General features: G+C 35.8%; 1 protein-coding gene across 5 annotated transcripts in view; it reads left to right on the plus strand.

Moving 5' to 3' along the window:
• Window positions 1-17,428, plus strand: part of LOC128229310 (uncharacterized) — a 31,144-nt gene extending 13,716 nt beyond the window's left edge. For 4 of the 5 annotated variants that reach the window (XM_052941154.1, XM_052941157.1, XM_052941158.1 and 1 more), the window contains 27 exons: window positions 776-907; window positions 1,248-1,382; window positions 1,760-1,891; window positions 2,706-2,843; window positions 3,075-3,203; window positions 3,534-3,671; window positions 3,895-4,032; window positions 4,468-4,602; window positions 5,217-5,363; window positions 5,836-5,980; window positions 6,342-6,451; window positions 6,583-6,758; window positions 7,069-7,156; window positions 7,287-7,357; window positions 9,045-9,081; window positions 9,419-9,516; window positions 9,671-9,796; window positions 12,113-12,267; window positions 12,560-12,695; window positions 12,859-13,008; window positions 13,308-13,440; window positions 13,710-13,783; window positions 13,909-14,040; window positions 14,505-14,624; window positions 14,827-14,975; window positions 15,163-15,298; window positions 15,625-17,428. In XM_052941154.1, coding sequence (XP_052797114.1) covers window positions 776-907; window positions 1,248-1,382; window positions 1,760-1,891; window positions 2,706-2,843; window positions 3,075-3,203; window positions 3,534-3,671; window positions 3,895-4,032; window positions 4,468-4,602; window positions 5,217-5,363; window positions 5,836-5,980; window positions 6,342-6,451; window positions 6,583-6,758; window positions 7,069-7,156; window positions 7,287-7,357; window positions 9,045-9,081; window positions 9,419-9,516; window positions 9,671-9,796; window positions 12,113-12,267; window positions 12,560-12,695; window positions 12,859-13,008; window positions 13,308-13,440; window positions 13,710-13,783; window positions 13,909-14,040; window positions 14,505-14,624; window positions 14,827-14,975; window positions 15,163-15,298; window positions 15,625-15,696 — 3,332 coding nt within the window. In that variant the 3' untranslated portion in view covers window positions 15,697-17,428. The remainder of the gene's footprint in view (window positions 1-775; window positions 908-1,247; window positions 1,383-1,759; window positions 1,892-2,705; window positions 2,844-3,074; window positions 3,204-3,533; window positions 3,672-3,894; window positions 4,033-4,467; window positions 4,603-5,216; window positions 5,364-5,835; window positions 5,981-6,341; window positions 6,452-6,582; window positions 6,759-7,068; window positions 7,157-7,286; window positions 7,358-9,044; window positions 9,082-9,418; window positions 9,517-9,670; window positions 9,797-12,112; window positions 12,268-12,559; window positions 12,696-12,858; window positions 13,009-13,307; window positions 13,441-13,709; window positions 13,784-13,908; window positions 14,041-14,504; window positions 14,625-14,826; window positions 14,976-15,162; window positions 15,299-15,624) is intronic. The other variant, XM_052941155.1, reaches the window with a different exon arrangement.
• The last annotated feature ends 407 nt before the right edge of the window (window positions 17,429-17,835 follow it).

Here is a 17,835-nt window from a genome sequence, read left to right on the forward strand (position 1 = left end):
AACTAAATTTATAACAGGGCGTTCGTTTAAAAAATGTTGTATTTTTCAATAAACTTGTAGAGCGTAAGGTTCTGGTGGTCATATTCGTGATATTGTCTTCTTAAAAGTTCGAGATCATATTTACATGACTTTTTCTAGCCTGCTCAACCTATGGCTTTGGTCCGAATTGATCCGACTATGTAGAGAACAATGTTTCGGTCCATTTACTTAAGTTAACGTGACGTGCTTTAAATGCATTTCAGGAAAAAGTGACCATATTGTTGTTAATGTATGTCTTCACCAGTAATATCATATATGACACTAAAATATTTGACTGATTTGTAACCATAACATAATAAATGTTATATACGTGGATTTGTATAAACTTTTTTTAGAGCTCTTAAAAAGCATTTACCTAACAAGTCATGTTTTGTGAAAATAAACATATCCTTCACATCCTTTTTATCCTTCATAAAGTAAATGGTTCTTGTGGAACATGCAAACCCGGCTATATGGAACAGTTTTGTAACATGAGTTTAATTATCGAACTGACTGATAATATAAAATATATCTCGGTTAAGAATAAAACACCACAAATAACATTATACTTCTGTTTTAAATTTAAATAGTTTATCCTTTGTTAAATAGTAGTGATTTACTCTTTTTGTCTTTTTTTGGCGTGCAAGGTCTCAATACTATAGTATTTGATAAGGGTTCACGTGTTTGTATTTAGCCTGTATCATCAAGTATATTTCACTTTACACTGTAAACTATTTTCTCTCATATAAAACAACAGGCTGTGACAATAACACGTATGGCCTGAACTGTGCCAAGCAATGTAGCGATCACTGTTCTGGACCTTGTAACAATATTGATGGAAACTGCACTACATGTAAACCTGGATTTGAGGGACAATTCTGCAACAACTGTAAGCATACAGCCGGATGATTTATATACTTAAAGCTTCGGTGTAATTATTTGCCTTACCGTGCCAAGATGAAAACCCATATAATACGGCATTATTCCAGATGTATTGTATAGTTTGCTGCCTGTGAACTCTCAAATCTGTGTCTTATTTGTGAGCATCTTTGCCAATGTTTATTAAGATTAATTGCATTTTGTGCATTGCACTTTATTTAATCATATTTTTGATTCATTTATAAAACGTAAGATATACTGAGGTATTTTCTGTAATATAATTTAGAAACTTCGACGGAATTAATTAGTTCTATGATTATAATAAATTATGTTTACCCTATTAACTGCAGCCTGTACAAAAACTAAGTGGGGAATGAACTGTAACAAAACCTGTGGCCAGTGCGCTACTGAAGAATGCAACTCTTACAACGGCTTCTGTGAAACGGGATGTAAGGCTGGTTACCAGCTGAACACTTGCAACGAACGTATGTAAACAGACCCAAAACTACCTGGATTATAATAGTTAAATTATATGTTGACGATACACGTTATATTGTTTGTGATGACAGTGTATATAGTCTCTATCTAAGTCTAGACTTAGTAACATTACCATTCAATTGAATGAAAATATCAGATTGAATTGACACGAAGGAGATATAATTACCTTGTTTATTTATAACGCAAAAATGTAATGTGAAACTAACCTGAGCGGCGTCTACTACAGTTAATGATACGCCTTTCTTTGACAACAACTAATTCAGATTAGTCCCTCTAATCTTTTAAAATCTTTTTGAGTTGTTAAACAAAACAATTCCCGACATGTTATACTTTGCTCTACATACTAAAATATCTTGCTTTTTAGCTTGTGACAATCGCTCATTTGGTGTGAACTGCAGTGGCACATGTAATTCAAATTGCAAAGGTCCCTGTAACAAGACTAATGGCCTGTGTATGGACTGTCAAAGCGGATGGAACGGTTCTTACTGTGACAAAAGTATGTTAGTTCGATGACCATATGGTGGGTGGTCTAAATTAAAATGTTTCTGAAGAATTTTATAACAATTTTTTCAACTAAGATATGCCTCGAGATTTTGGGCCTTCGAACAAAAACAAATTTTAAAATAAAGATATATATATATTGTCATTAATAAAAGCAGCACCAATAATGAATTTTTCAATGTATTTTAGTTTTTTTTCCATCTTTTATGTAAAGGGATTTTCATTGGCGCATCATTTTTGGAGATTTATGACACTCAATTTCCTCTGTTTCCATAGCAAGCACGTCTTTTGTCCCTACTGATTTTGACTGTATTGATAATGCATGTTTCAAACTGTCCGATTATTTAAAAAATACTGATGCGTAAATCTATTTTGCGTGTAATTTAAATATTTTGAATTGTTATTATCGACACCACATTGATGACGTAAAGTGGAGTATACGAAATGCGCCATGCATGGTCTTACTTGTAAACACACTTCTTACGCAATTCTAGAATTATCATCATGAAATATTTAGCATTGTTTTCCTAAATGTCATTTATATGCAACACCAAATAAACTAATATATCCGAAGGCCCAAAATCTCGATCCGGCACAATCATTCCATGCAATAATACGTTCCATGACCAACACAATCCCGACCTTTGCCTGTAGTATTTCTGGAATGTTACTTTAACAACAACAAAAAACAACAACAACTACACCTACTACTACTAGGACGACGACGACGACGACTTTGCCTTCAGTAAAACCACTTTTACTACAGCATCAAGCACGTTTGTTTATATATCATGCTTTTTGTGTTCCAGACTGTCCAGGCGGTTACTACGGTTCACGCTGCATACATGGTTGTGGATACTGTTTGAATAGTCCCTGTGACAGAGTGTCAGGCAACTGTTCGGAAGGCTGCAAACCTGGATATCAACATACGCCAAAATGTTTTGAAAGTACTTATAATTTACTTTGTAGCTTGTGATTTACAACGTATTGTTATCTATTGCTTAAGCAGTGTTTGTCAGATATAACTGACTAGCATATCATTGCCTGGTTACTAAAACATAAGGTTTTGGTTAGACCATTTACCGACACTAGACATTCAAAACGATATTAAAGTTGTACGACGTGTGTGTTCTTCTTGTAACTACTTTGAATTCAAATAAATGTATGTTTCGTTTCAGAGTGTCCCATTGGAACATTTGGTTTGAAATGCTTAAGACATTGCAGTGTGCATTGTGATCGTACATGTGACCGTGTGAGAGGCCATTGCTCATGTCAAACGGGATACCAATTGCCGAAGTGTATTTATGGTAGTGTTCATACATATACTTTCTGCAACTATTGAAATGAATTTGGACATACGCGTGTTTATACATCATCCTTTTCAACTAGTATAAAAACAACTGTGACATCTACATGATCACATTTTCGTGTCTTTTGTTAAATATAAAGATCTTGTTATTGCCACATTCTTTGTGTCCTCGTCGTCCACAACAGCTTGCAAAACTGTAATATACTTTACACCTTGAAACTTAGAATACATACTCAAAATGAATAAACGTGCAGAGGAACAGAAAGTCGAATTATTCACATTGACTAAGGCTGTATCATCCGCATGATTCTTGTAATTGTTTGGTCAGAATGTGAGCTTGGAACATGGGGGAAAAACTGCGATCAAACGTGTGGAGGTTGCCATGCTGAAAACTGTAGCAAGACCGATGGCCACTGCCTTAGTGGATGCAAATATGGATATAAAATATCATCGGACTGCATGGAAAGTAAGCAAATATTCCTATTTGTCAGCAAATATTTTTTTTTTAAAACCTTTTTGTTATTAATTCGAGGTAAGGTCGTGTGCTAGGAGTTATGTGCATAGACATTGTGTTTAACGTTAATGGTGGTTGGGGCTAATTCACGCAATCTATGCATTTCTGAACATTTGGACGTCCATTAATTCGGACAACCATATTAAATTTCACAATACATTAACTTTATTTCTAGAATGTGACGACGGCAAATATGGTTACAACTGCTCTGAATCATGTAGCAGAAACTGTGAAGATCCAACGTCCTGTAACACAACCACTGGCTTTTGTGGCTCTTGCAAGCGGGGTTGGCAAGGCGCAATGTGTAGTGAAAGTAAGGATACGTTTTTATGCTTTAGTTTTAGAAAATAAATAACTATGCTAATGCTATGTCCATTTCATATATTTGTATGTATTTTAAAGTGGTATTTTGGAGAACAACATTTAGTAAAAATGATGAATGAAATGTGTAATGAATATAAGGACATCTTCGTTTTTAAAACAACATAAAACAGCAACGTGTATTACCACTCTATATTTTTAAATGTTTATCAATGCTGTATCACAATATTAAGACAACCAAATGTTTGCATTAATTAATAAGTTGTAACAAGTCTCTTGAATATACCGTTAAACAACACGAGTCATGTTGACGAAGAGTCTAATTATCTGTTGTTTCTAGCTAAAGAAGACGTTTGTACTTCACTGGATTTACTTCTTAAAGTGTCTTTTGAATAATATTGATTTTTACTTTACTCTATTATTTTAGGATGTCCTGACCAAAGGTATGGCCAGAATTGCCAGGAAAAGTGTGGGCACTGTGCGGGAGCGACATGTAATATAATGGATGGACATTGTATTTCATGTATACCTGGCTACATAAATGATGGACGATGCAAAACTGGTTGGTTCTTATTTGTAATTTACGCTTTTTTCTATGAAAACTTATGTGACGTTCGTTAAAAGTGGTCTTACATAAGGAAACATATACACAGACGTTTACGTTCCTGTCAATAAACTTATTTATGATAATTGTTATGAAATTCAGTGCATACTTTGTAGAATGTCATGTGTTTTTTTTCTATGGTTTGAAACTATCCTGCGTTAAAAAGCAGTCAAAGTTGTTGATATAGAACACTGACAAAACGTGCTGTTACAAACCATTCGTTGTTTCAGTCTAAAAGCACATAGTATTGAACATAGCATTTGGTGTATAAGGCTAACAACATATGATATATCACCAACGCAAAACGCTCTGTAAGAAATGGTTCGGTATTAAAGGCTAACAGCAAAAGATAAATAAAACAAATGATATATATGTAAAAACGTTATCAGTGTATAAGGTTGAACGCAAATGGTACATAACAATAGGCAAGATTCAACAACTCTTTTAGTGTTTTATGTGAATAGCAAATGCTATTGAACACAAGCAAAACGACGAGGCTAAACGTTCTGTATAGTTTTTTGTGTTTGATGCATTGATTTGCATTATGTACATGTTTTGTTCGTTCAAACAAGGATGCGAGGCTGGTAGTCACGGTGTGGACTGTCAGGAGCGGTGTGGAATGTGCGCCGGAAACAAATCCTGTCACCCGGAGAACGGGACCTGTCCACTTGGCTGCAAGACGGGATTCTCTGGAGATGGATGTACACAGAATCTGCAAGGTAGTTACTGGGATGTATTGTTCTGACTATTATATAATCTATGAAACAAAAAGTAAATTAAATGACATATCCGACTGGGTTTTTCAATATTTGAAATCATAGTATTGTCAGTAACGTACTTTTTTTGTCATTATCTAGTACAAAAAGCATAGGCATTATGTTTAAAAGCTCATTTAGAATTCGTTCATACAACAAAAAATCTTCAGAAAAGTGATGCAGCTATAGTTATAACGTTTAATATACGCTTCAATACCGCGTTTATGTATGTCGTGTTTAAAAAACATGGATAGTTCTGGAATGTTTATGCTGTTATTAGCAACTAGGAGAGTAACATTCAAATATTTACTTTTTTTAATAACCACATGCCTATGAAAATAAAGCAATTAATGGTTCATTCTGATGTCTGTTTGATATGTTGAACGAGATGTATTTAAACTAAGCGACCTTATTAAAAAACAAGCTATTTTGTTAGCGCCCTCAGAGCCTCTTATAGTGGCAATTGCTGGAGCTGTTGGAGGTGGAGTTTTGATCATCACCGTTATTGCGGTAACAGTCGTTGTTCTGTTGATTAAAAGGTGTGAAGCTGAACAATGCCAGAAGAAAACGCCAGCAAATAAGTAAGCAACTATTTTATTGAAAACACATCTTGCTTTTAAATCCTTAGTGTCTTTGTTTACATTTTCGCCGGGCGAACATTCTTCACTTGTTTCATATTACAGTATAGGGTACTTTTGATTTTACAAAATCTCATTTTAGGTTTAAGGGAAAGTACTATATTGATGATATACGTGTTCAAGTGTGTGTTAATATATTTTTGTCTAGTTGAACTGATATATTATGACTTTAATGAGCCTTTGTCATCAAGCAACTGTGTTTAAATCCAGGATAAGCTGGTAACTGTCGATTCGAGATGAATTAGTGTAATATGAATGACATTTAAATTTTAAGTATAGTTTTGACGCAACACATACTTAACAGGATAAATAAGTCTGCAGAAATCCGACATCCTGGAACAAGTAAGGCCCAGACAAAGTCATCTGATGATCCTGAAGAGTCAGGGAATAAACAACGTAAAGTTTATTTTCAAGGTATTTATTGAATGTATTAATTAAACTAGGTGTCTAAAAGCATATGTATTAAGAAATAAAAGTTAATTTTTTTTCTTTACTATCACTTACCGGAAACCCATCAGCTAAACTATGGACATGTCTCGCCTTAGATAAGCACCTTCCTGTAGCACCCACGGACGATCCTGTAGTTGTACTTGAGCCCACCTACGGAAACATGAGTGGTGAAGAGGGGCAGTCGCCACCGAACCCCGTGACCTTGTCTCAGCTTCTCAGCTATATAGGCACAAAGTCTGCCGACCAGACATATTTTAGCAATGAATACACGGTGAACCTTCCTACCTTATGTATACTTTACTTACATTATCTAGAATTCGTGTTGAAAATATTTCATAGACTATGTTTTTATGGGTATCGCCATAAAATATATTTTATCGGTATATGAGTATCGCATGTCTTATATCTAAGGAGAGGCTCCTCATTTGTTTCAAAACCATGAAATTATCAAACCCTGGTAAATGAAAGTACTTTATATGTGGAAGTCATTTATTGACAATCTAATGATGTCTCCTACCTGTTAATTTGGGCATTGCTGAGAAATAGCAATACTTATTGAGAAAATCATGTAATATTTAAAGAAAATTCCAACCGGCATGATTCACCCAGCGACCGCTGCCAGAGACCCGGAAAATGCCGGCAAGAGTAGATACAAGAACCTGTATGCATGTGAGTGATTATCTATGGATAGAACTAACACGTTTCGATTATCACGTTCAGTGAATTTCTGTGGTCATTCGTTTCGTCGTTTGTTGCATAGTAAATAATACAAATATCTATTCAAAGTATAAACTTTCAGACGATCACTCAAGAGTACACCTCAAGAAACAGCAAGGAGAGACGGACTATATCAACGCGTGTTTCATTCAGGTACAGTACGGACTGTATAGACACTTGTTCAATTCAGGCACAGTACGGACTGTATCGACACTTGTTTCATTCAGGCACAGTATGGACTGTATAGACACTTGTTCAATTCAGGCACAGTACGGACTGTATCGACACTTGTAACCATTCAGGCACAGTATGAACTGTATCGACACTTGTTCAATTCAGGTACTGTACGGACTGTATCGACACTTGTTTCCATTCAGGCACTTTATGGACTGTATCTACATTTGTTTCATTCAGGCACAGTATGAACTGTATCGACACTTGTTCCATTCAGGTACTGTACGGACTGTATCGACACTATTTTCCATTCAGGCACTTTATGGACTGTATCTATATTTGTTTCATTCAGGCACAGTATGGACTGTGTCGACACTTGTTCCATTCAGGTACAATACGGCCTGTATCAACACTTTTTCCAATCAGGCACAGTGCGGACTGTATCGACACTTGTTTCATTCAGGCACAGTACCGACTGTATCGACACTTGTTCCATTCATGTACAGTAGGAATTGTATCGACACTTGTTTCATTCAGGTACAGTACGGACTGTATCGACACTTTTTCCAATCAGGCACCGTGCGGACTGTATCGACGCTTGACACTTGTTTCATTCCGGCACATTACGGATTGTATCGACACTTGTTCCATTCCGGTACAGTACGGATTGTATCGACACTGGTTCCATTCAGGTACAGTACGGATTGTATCGACACTGGTTTCATTCAGGTACAGTACGGACTGTATAGACACTTGTTTAATCAAGGTACAGTACGGACAGTATTGACACTTGTTCCATTCAGTTACAGTACGGACTGTATTGACACTTGTTCCATTCAGGTACAGTACGGATTGTATCAACACTGGTTCCATTCAGGTACAGTACGGATTGTATCGACACTGGTTCCATTCAGGTACAGTACGGACTGTATAGACACTTGTTTAATCAAGGTACAGTACGGACTGTATTGACACTTGTTCCATTCAGGTACAGTACGGACTGTATTGACACTTGTTCCATTCAGGTACAGTACGCACGGTATCGACACTTGTTCCAATCAGGTACAGAACGGCCTGTATCGACACTTGTTCCATTCAGGTACAGTACGGCCTGTACCGACACTTGTTCCATTAAGGTAAGTATGGACTGTATCTACACCTGTTCCATTCAGGTACAGAACGGCTTGTATCGACAATTATTCCATTCAGGTACATCACGGACTGTATCGACACTTGTTTCATTCAGTTACAGTACGGACTGTATCGACACTTGTTTCATTTAGGTACAGTACGGACTGTATCGACATTTAGGTACAGTACGGAGTTTATCGACACTTGTTTCATTTAGGTACAGTACGGACTGTATCGACACTTTCATTAAGGTGCAGTACAGACTGCATTCAGGTAAAATACTGCCTGCCTTAATACTTTTTTTGTTCATGTAAATTGCGAACTGTACCAACACGTCGTTCATTCATGTACAGAACGGAATATATCGACGCTTGGGTTTATTCATAAACTTTATGATTCCGAGACTCAAATAAAATATGTCAAAACCTGTGCGTATTGGATAAAGGAAAGTGTCAATTTTCGCAATTATTTTTCTCAATTGTTTATTCAAAATTAATTTAACACTTCTGACATTGAAAACATTTTCTTTTGAAAGGGTTATTCCGGAAGGCCAGAGTTCATTGCTTCACAAGGTAATTATCATCAGATATCATTACAACTCTAGTTTATTTTCTTAAATAAGCAATGGACATTACTGGCAACATTTTAATAATGGTCAAATAATTGAACTTTTCCATGCGTCTTCTCGAATGCACCGACGAATATTACATTACAGTATTAAATTCTAGTACGTAAATATATCCATGCATATAATGTATATGCACCCGTTGTTTCTATGACAATAGTGATAAATAAAACACGAAAATATAGTTTTCGATAATTATATATGACTAAAATCACTGTTTTTTTCCTGTATCTGTTTCTATGAATAACATTAATTCTATAAACTTCGACTCTCTGACGGTCCAGGTCCTATGGAAGCTATGATCGAAGACTTTGTTCGTATGATCTGGGAAAATAGCGTCATTACAGTCGTCATGGTTACCAACCCCGTCGAGCTTGGAAAAGTTAGTGTCACATAGCTTGTATACACATAGAAAAAAATACGTCTGTGTAATATCTTGGTTTAACCGCATGCGCTTATCCAAAAGCTCGTTCCTTTTGCCATGAAATATATAATATCAGAAACACTGCAGTAGTAACGTGATATAACCTTTTCAGATCAAATGCCTGCCGTATTGGGGGGAGATAAATGAGGAAAAGGAGATTGGTATGTTTGTGGTGGAGCTTACGGCAGAGCAGCAAAATAGCGACTTCGTCGTCAGGGATATAAAAGTGTTAGAGAAGGTTGGTCGGTGATGTTATTTTTGTTCGAGAAGTGATTACTATGCCCGCCTTCGAAGATGCTGGAGTATATTGCATTGAACATGTCTATCCGTCGGTAGACCAAACCTTGTCTGATTGATTACTAAAGTACACTTGAACTTAATATCAAACCTGGAAGGGAGGTTGTAATGACTAGTAAATGAACCCTATTGATGATGAGTTTGGTAGGTCTTAGGTCAATGTCGTGGTGGTCTTGAATACAAAAAGCTTGTCCGATTTGAAACTAATAAGCTTTGGCCTATGGTCATTAAACTTCTCCGTTCAAGTACAGTTCGGACTGAATTCAGGTTCAGTACGGACTGTATCGACAATTATTCCATTAAGGTACAGTACGAACTGTATCGACACTTGTTCCATTAAGGTACAGTACGAACTGTATCGACACTTGTTCCATTTAGCCACAGTACGGACTGTATCGACACTTGTTTCATTCAGGCACAGTACGGACTGTATCGACACTTGTTTCATTCAGGTACATTACGCACTGTATCGACACTTATTTCATTCAGATACTATACGGACTTGTTTTATTCAGGTACAGTAAGGAATGTATCGACACTAGCGTCAATCGTGTACAGTACGTACTACATTCAGATTAAGTACGGACTGTATCGGCACTTGTTTCATTCAGATTCAGTTCAGACTGTAACAACACTTGTTTCACTCAGATTCAGTACGGACTGTATCGACACTTGCTTTATTCAGATGCAGTACGAACTGTATCGACACTTAATTAATTCAGATTCAGTACGGACTGTATCGGCGCTTGTTTCATTAGATTCAGTACGGACTGTATCGACACTTATATCATTCTGTATCGACACTTGTTTCATTCAGATACAATACGGACTGTATCGACACTTGTTTCATTCAGAATCAGTACGGACTATGTCGCACTTATTTCATTCTGTATCTACTTTTGTTTCATTCAGATTCAGTACGGACTGTATCAATACTTTCATTAGATACGGAAAGTGTTGACACTTTCCATTAGGGTTAAAACGATAATTGATTATTGTCGAAAGTCGATTTTTTGTGTCCGAGGTCGGCGATAATCGATTTCATTATTCCATTATCGATTATCGCTAATGTACGGCAAAGGGAAGTAACCGTGTTGTGTATGTATTGATTTTCTTTAAAACGTTTTTGCATAAAATCGTGAAAGTGGTTCTTGTCATTCTGTTTTTCTTCATGCAAAAATGGATCATTGAGCTAAACAGATAATGTAACACATTATATTTAATTATATATTCTTGAATCTTGTAGCATTGGTTTTATTGAACTGGCATGCATACTTTTGCTAATTTCAGACTCAGACTCTGAAATGGCCTTTTTAAAGTAAAAAATCATCTTCATTGTAATATCATATATATATTGTTTTTTATCAAGTAAAAATGATTATTTATTCCGCATTTCCCCATGTTATATCTTGCTAGAAAAATATAAATTCATTTCAACATGATGTCATGATAATTGATAAGTATTTCATGTAAAAGATTGGAACATTTGTTTAAATGCTACATGTAAATACATTTTGTACTACAATTTTGTTCCAAATTATGTACTATCTGTTTAAAGTGATGAAAATGCTGATAAAACATAATTTATCAGTTTATGGTTGATTTTTTTAATAAATATAAAACTACTGTCTGGTATATACTTGTAGTGTGAAAAAATCAAGTTTTTATTCTCAATTATTTTAGAATTAAGTTATCTCCTAACAACATTTTACTAAATTATCAATTATAACCTGGAATGTTTAACAAAACAGCATTTAAAACATAACTGATTGTAATATGTTTATTCATTTAAAGACATGTATGTACAAACCAATATAGTTTTGGATATATTTGTAATATATTCACTTGTTCCGTTTCGATTATATAATCGATGATTGATCGAAATGGCTCGTCCGATTATTTTCGATGATCGGTTATGACTTTGGTCCGATTTTCAATCCATACTTTCCATTAGGTATGATGTTTACTAAGCTGGATGACGCAGTGCATGAAAAAGTAGCCCACCCCGTCCGTTCTACAACTTACTATTCATTTCAAATATTATGACACATGTTCATCGAAGACATATTTTGTTTGTTGGGTTCATTATCTTTCTAAAAGTTTTATCTGAATGAAAAATGAAAGAAATGTAAAGTTTATCCTTGTTTTGGCCATTTGAATGCAGGAATGAAACATACCACTTGTTTTTAGAATGTTATCATACAATCCGACGATATATAGAGTTTGAAAGAAGACTTTAGCTGTTAGCCTGTTACAGACTAACCCGGACGTAGCACGAAGTGTCCGCCAGTTCCACTACACAGCGTGGCCGGACAAAGATGTGCCGGATAGCCCCGCCAGCCTGCTCATGTTCTGGCACACCGTTCGCGCGTACGACCCCCAACGTGTAGCGCCATGGCTTGTGCATTGCAGGTGAGTGAATTTATGGTTTTACTGCAATGAATCTGACCAACATGAGATATGCTGCGAATCGTGACCTTATTTTGCATTAACTGTTTTTAAAAAGAATATACTGTACTGGAAATACTATAGCGCAGAAATATTTCAACCATTTTCCCTTTGGTAAAATTATCTAGTTTATCGCGTGTCGTTAGGATTCGATCTTGTCTGCTTCAGAGTTGTGGCCATTTATATATTAAAGATGATAATGGGAAGTAGCGACAACGTAGTCTTCTGTAAATTTGCGTTTTTCTGTACCTTCCAGCGCTGGTGTTGGACGAACCGGGACGTTTATTGCGATGGACATTCTACACAGCCATGGCAACAAGACTGGCGTCCTTGACGTATTCCAGTGCGTTCACACTCTGAGGGATCAGCGCGTCAATATGGTCCAAACACTCGTATGTCTTACCTAGTATCTTGCTTGGTTTCTAGAACAACAGAAAACTTAAATATATTATCCCTTTTATTGAAAATGAGTTACATTAAAAATAGAAAATATATAATGTTTCAAATAAATTAAGGTTATAATCGTTAAAATTATTTACTTTTCGTATTCTCCAGAGTCAGTACAAATTCCTACACGAGGTAATGTACGAGGCCCTTGTGCTGTCTTCTTGGCCAGTCCCGATTGATGAGTTTCCCAATGAACACCAGCGCCTCATCAAGGTCGACCCCGTCCTCAACAAGACAAACATTCTACTAGAATATGAGGTACGTACTCATGTACACACAACATTTAAGTAATTCTTTCAAACTTTTATTCGTAATCAGAAAAGCGTGTTAACAATATAATGCAAACAAACAGAAAACACCTGTCAATATAAAAAAGGGAAGAAAAAAAAAACATATGTGTGTTTTAACAAATACTTTTTTGCAATTTTCACTAGATTCACGATTTGACAACCATGCATCTTGTGCTGTTCAAAATTTGTACTCTCTTTCAAAACTTCCAAAAATGTTAAACCTTTGTAGCCAATACCTCGGACCCTTGGCAATCCTCCGTATTTCAGAATGAAAAGGCCTACCAAACGATGGTGTTGTCAAAAATTCGCCTGGATTCGTATGGTCAAGAGATGGACGTCTTTTCTATCGCGAGTTTGCCGGAGAACGTCAGCAAAAACAGATCACAGTCCCTACTTGCCCGTATGTTGTTTGCTGAAGTATTTCGTATCATATGTTCTATTACTTAAGGCAGTTTTATCACGCTTATGTGTGTGTGTGTGTGTGTGTGTGTGTGTGTGCGTGCGTGCGTGCGTGCGTGCGTGCGTGCGTGCGTGCGTGAGTGAGTGTGTGTGTGTGTGTGTGTGTGTGTGTGTGTGTGTGTGTGTGTGTGTGTGTACTATCGTGTATGTAACTTGGAATAGTTTTTGATAAAGCACATTTTCCCAAAGAGAGTGTTCCTTTCATTTCAGATAATATGTACAGACCTATCCTTCGCACGCCAGTAAGCGGACGCAACGACTATATTAATGCTGTTTACATTCCGGTAAATGTTACAATGTTACAAATCGTTGTCTTTAATTCAGGAGATTTGGTATCTATATTTTCGATGATCGCCGCAAACATTATAGCCATAATGTACCACGCATTCAAACATGTGCTATGTTGCAGACGCTGTTTGAACGATACGCATTTGTGGTGAGTCAGACACCCCTAGAGGAGACGCTAGTGGACTTTTGTCGCCTCATACACGACCTCGACATCCGCATCGTGGTCTCATTCCCGGACGAAGGGAGAGAACAGGTTGGTGTAGTTTCCCTGGATAGCAAATTGTCTTCGTCTTTCTTTCAAATTCACGATTATGATTCATTTCATGTCGATTAGATTGTTAAGATATTTGTATTTTAGACTTAAATTTACCCCAGAACGATTTAAATGGTGTTTTCCGTTGGATTTAAAAACAAAGTACTGTTTAAGCCGGTGATAAGTGAAAATGACAATGTATCATCTTTCATTGATTCATTTTAACTCAATTCGATAGTGTAGATATTATTATTTTAGATTTAAAATTATCACGAATAATTACTTCGTAAGCCGGTGCTACAATGCTGTGTATTCCATTGCTCTGAGTCAAACCTAGATAGCAATTTGCAGTACTTTTTATGTATTTTGTGCTCGTCTTACCGAATATATCAACATATTGTTTAGTAACACCCCTACCCCTTAAATAGTCTTTATTTAAATTGTGTTTTGAATGTATGTTAAAGGTTGGTAAACTTCCAACCAGCGGCTCAAGCACAATCGGACCTTTCACAGTTCGTTTTGAGAAGGAGAAAACATCGGATAGCATCATACACAGAAAATACTCTCTGACAAACAAAACTGGGGTAACATTTGATTTTACAATAAAGATCATAATATTATAATTGTTCAATATAATTGTCGTATAATAGGGTATCCGACGTTGTTCTTCATTAATAATCTTGGTAAATGTAAGAATATAATAAAAAAACGAAAGTGCCATAGCCAAGTTATGAAGCCCGTGTTAGCAATTGAGTATAGTTATATGGCCGTCAATTGTAATTTAAGGGTAAGAAAGAGTTCTGCCAGCTGGTGTACAGGAAATGGACGATGCGACAGGTGGTTCCATCGGATCGAAAGTCTTTTGTGATGCTTCTACATGAAGTTGAGACACTTCGAAAGGCGAATCGAAAATGTCCAGTCCTTATAACCTGCTTGTGCGTACACTCTTTTGTTAAGTAATGGAAGTAATGAGCCAATAAGGCAATTTCCAAGAATGTTGATGATGTATTATTTGTTTCATAAACTTCGAAGACATCTTCTTCAGTAATTATGTTTAAGAGGTACTGAAATGTAAGTAGACATTTCAAAAAATTAGTGTCAAAATGTTACCATTCCTGACAGTATGGGATTCGAGCGAAGCGGCCTGGTGGCGGTGTTGTTTGCCATTCTTGCCATACTGACCAGGACAGGTGCCGTATCTGTCCCTCTCGTTATACGGCACTTACGGACACGCAGGCAACAACTCATACCGAATTTCGTATGTAAACCATTTAAAAAAAACTAGCACAACCTTACAATCTAGCCATTTAGGATAATAAAACCGCAGTTTTTGTTCTCTATTTGTTTAAATCAGCACTCTTTGCCAACTAAAGTCCATTCAGGTTTTACTAGCAAACAAACATCATTAATAGAAATGTTAAGGTTTTAAGCAATTTTTCCTTTTTAAATTGCATTTATCTTGCAATTGTATTCCCGTTATGTGCAAAGTCAAAGCATTCAAATGTAGTTTCAGTCTCAATAGAGGGCATTAAGTCTTAATATTTCCTACATAAGAAATGATCTACTATTTTTTTACTGTTTCAGGAGCAGTTTCAGTTTTGCCACGATGTGGTCCTGGACCACGCCAATGCAAGAGAAACCTGCGACAATGTCTGACTGTGAGATGGATGCCATGATGCTAGTGTGTCAGTGACGGGTTATGTATTAAACCTAATAAACCCTATTAAAGAACCAAGTTTGCCGGTCGTTCTTGACCGGCCTTTTCTAGTGTTTCTAGAAAGATAGAACGTACATAACGATCTTCGTTTGTATAATTTTGGTTATGCATGCTTAACAGTTTTATAAACAGTTGTTAACTGCTTGAGCTATTATGATTATTAGAAGACTAGACATACTGCTTGAAATGAGACTGACTGAGGGTTTTACTCTCTCCCCAAATTCAACCTATGGAGTATCGAATGTTCTCTGATAACTTGAATACCACATGCCAAATAGCGGAGTATCAGCATCCATTCTCCTACAAAGTTATCTTCCTTGACATGCAGAATAAATCTGTCTGCCCTGGATCTATATATTTAGTAGAGTTTTATTTTCCTTTTCATGGATTTTTTTTTATATTATTTAAATTATTCAAGGTGAATGGAGGTAAAAATCAACAAAAAAATCAAAGATTCCTTGTAATCTGTATCTAAGTAGAACGTGATATCTATTCATGGTCACGTGATTTGCATTTGGCCAGTGATTACTGTACCGTATTTTATTTGGAGAAACGCTGCCTGGGGTTTGAGAATCTTAGTACTCGTAGCATGCAATGTTTGACCTGCGTTGTCTATTTTATGTGATTTAACTGACAATATGTTCAACTTTGCATTTTTAGCTCACCACAGCACGAAGTGCTCAAGGTGAGCTATTGTGATAGGTCTTTGTCCGTCGTCCGTCCGTCAGTCAGTCCATCCGTCCGTCAACAATTGCTTAAAAACATCTCCTCTGAAACTACTTGGCCAAATTCAATAAAAATTAACAAGAAGCTTCCTAAGGTCATCATTGATCAACAACAACAACAACAACAACAACAGCAATCTGACCAACTTCCTGTTTTTCTTTAACAAAACATCTCTTCTAAAACTTACATGCCAAATTCACTGAAACTTTACAGGAAGCTTTACAGCATGACCCTCTACAAAATACATAGGCATTAAGAGTGATCAACAATAACAACAACAAAATGGCCGACTTACTGTTTTGCTTAAAAATATCTCTAAAACTTGCAGGCCAAATTCAATGAAATATTACAGGTAGCTTCATTGCATGACCCTTTACAAATATAAAACAAGGCATCGTCATCAGTATAAATATGTTTAAATTGCAACATTTTTATCAATGCTTTATCAGAGTGTTGTGGCCCTTTGCTTAGGTGAGCCTTTTATTGCCATCATGGCCCTCTTGTTAATTATAGTGACCTTATTGTAGTAAATATTGATTTATTCTGTCTGTGATTTTGAATTATTACTTTGTTTAATATGTGTATATGATATAGTAGTATAATATTTATTCGGTTCGTTTGAACTTATATTTGATATGTAGAATTATATATTATACCATTCAATTGTATTTGTTTATGCTATTGTAGCATTATATTGTATTCCCTTATTTGTATTTGTACATGATATTGTGGAATTATGGGATTTTTCTCCTTTTATTTATATTTGTATATAATCAGTAGCAGTATGCTTTACTCCATTCATCTGTAGTTGTATATTATATTTAGCAAAATGCTTTATTACTTTTTTTACTGTTGCTGTTTTCTTTTTTTCAAATATATGGTACAGTTTAATTATATTGTTTGTTTACGCCTGCTGTAAATTAAAACACTACCTTCACTTCTGCACTTCCAGTATTTCTGTTGTTTTGTGTACAATAATTTCAAAGGTCATCCAAAAACGGTTATTTTATTGGTGTCAATAACAATTAATGTCTGAACTGAACTTATATCTGACCCTTTAAATTTAAGTATTTTACTTAAAAAACACACCATTTAAACGACAAATTTGCTGATAGGTTTTCGTAAGAAGAGAGTGCTGAATTATTTTAATCCCGTATACGCTTTGTGATACGCCATTGACGCATTAAAACAGCAAAATTACGTAATAAATAATTCCTTTATTTTTTAAATTATATTCCCTACATTAAAACAACAATCTAGATTCAACACATCGTTACAAAACGAATGATAATGTGACTTAGATTAGTATATCTAAGTCAATACTGGTGCATAATTCATAAAATGATATACAT

The sequence above is a fragment of the Mya arenaria genome, chromosome 3, assembly GCF_026914265.1.
Source record: "Mya arenaria isolate MELC-2E11 chromosome 3, ASM2691426v1".
Lineage (NCBI taxonomy): Eukaryota > Metazoa > Mollusca > Bivalvia > Myida > Myidae > Mya > Mya arenaria.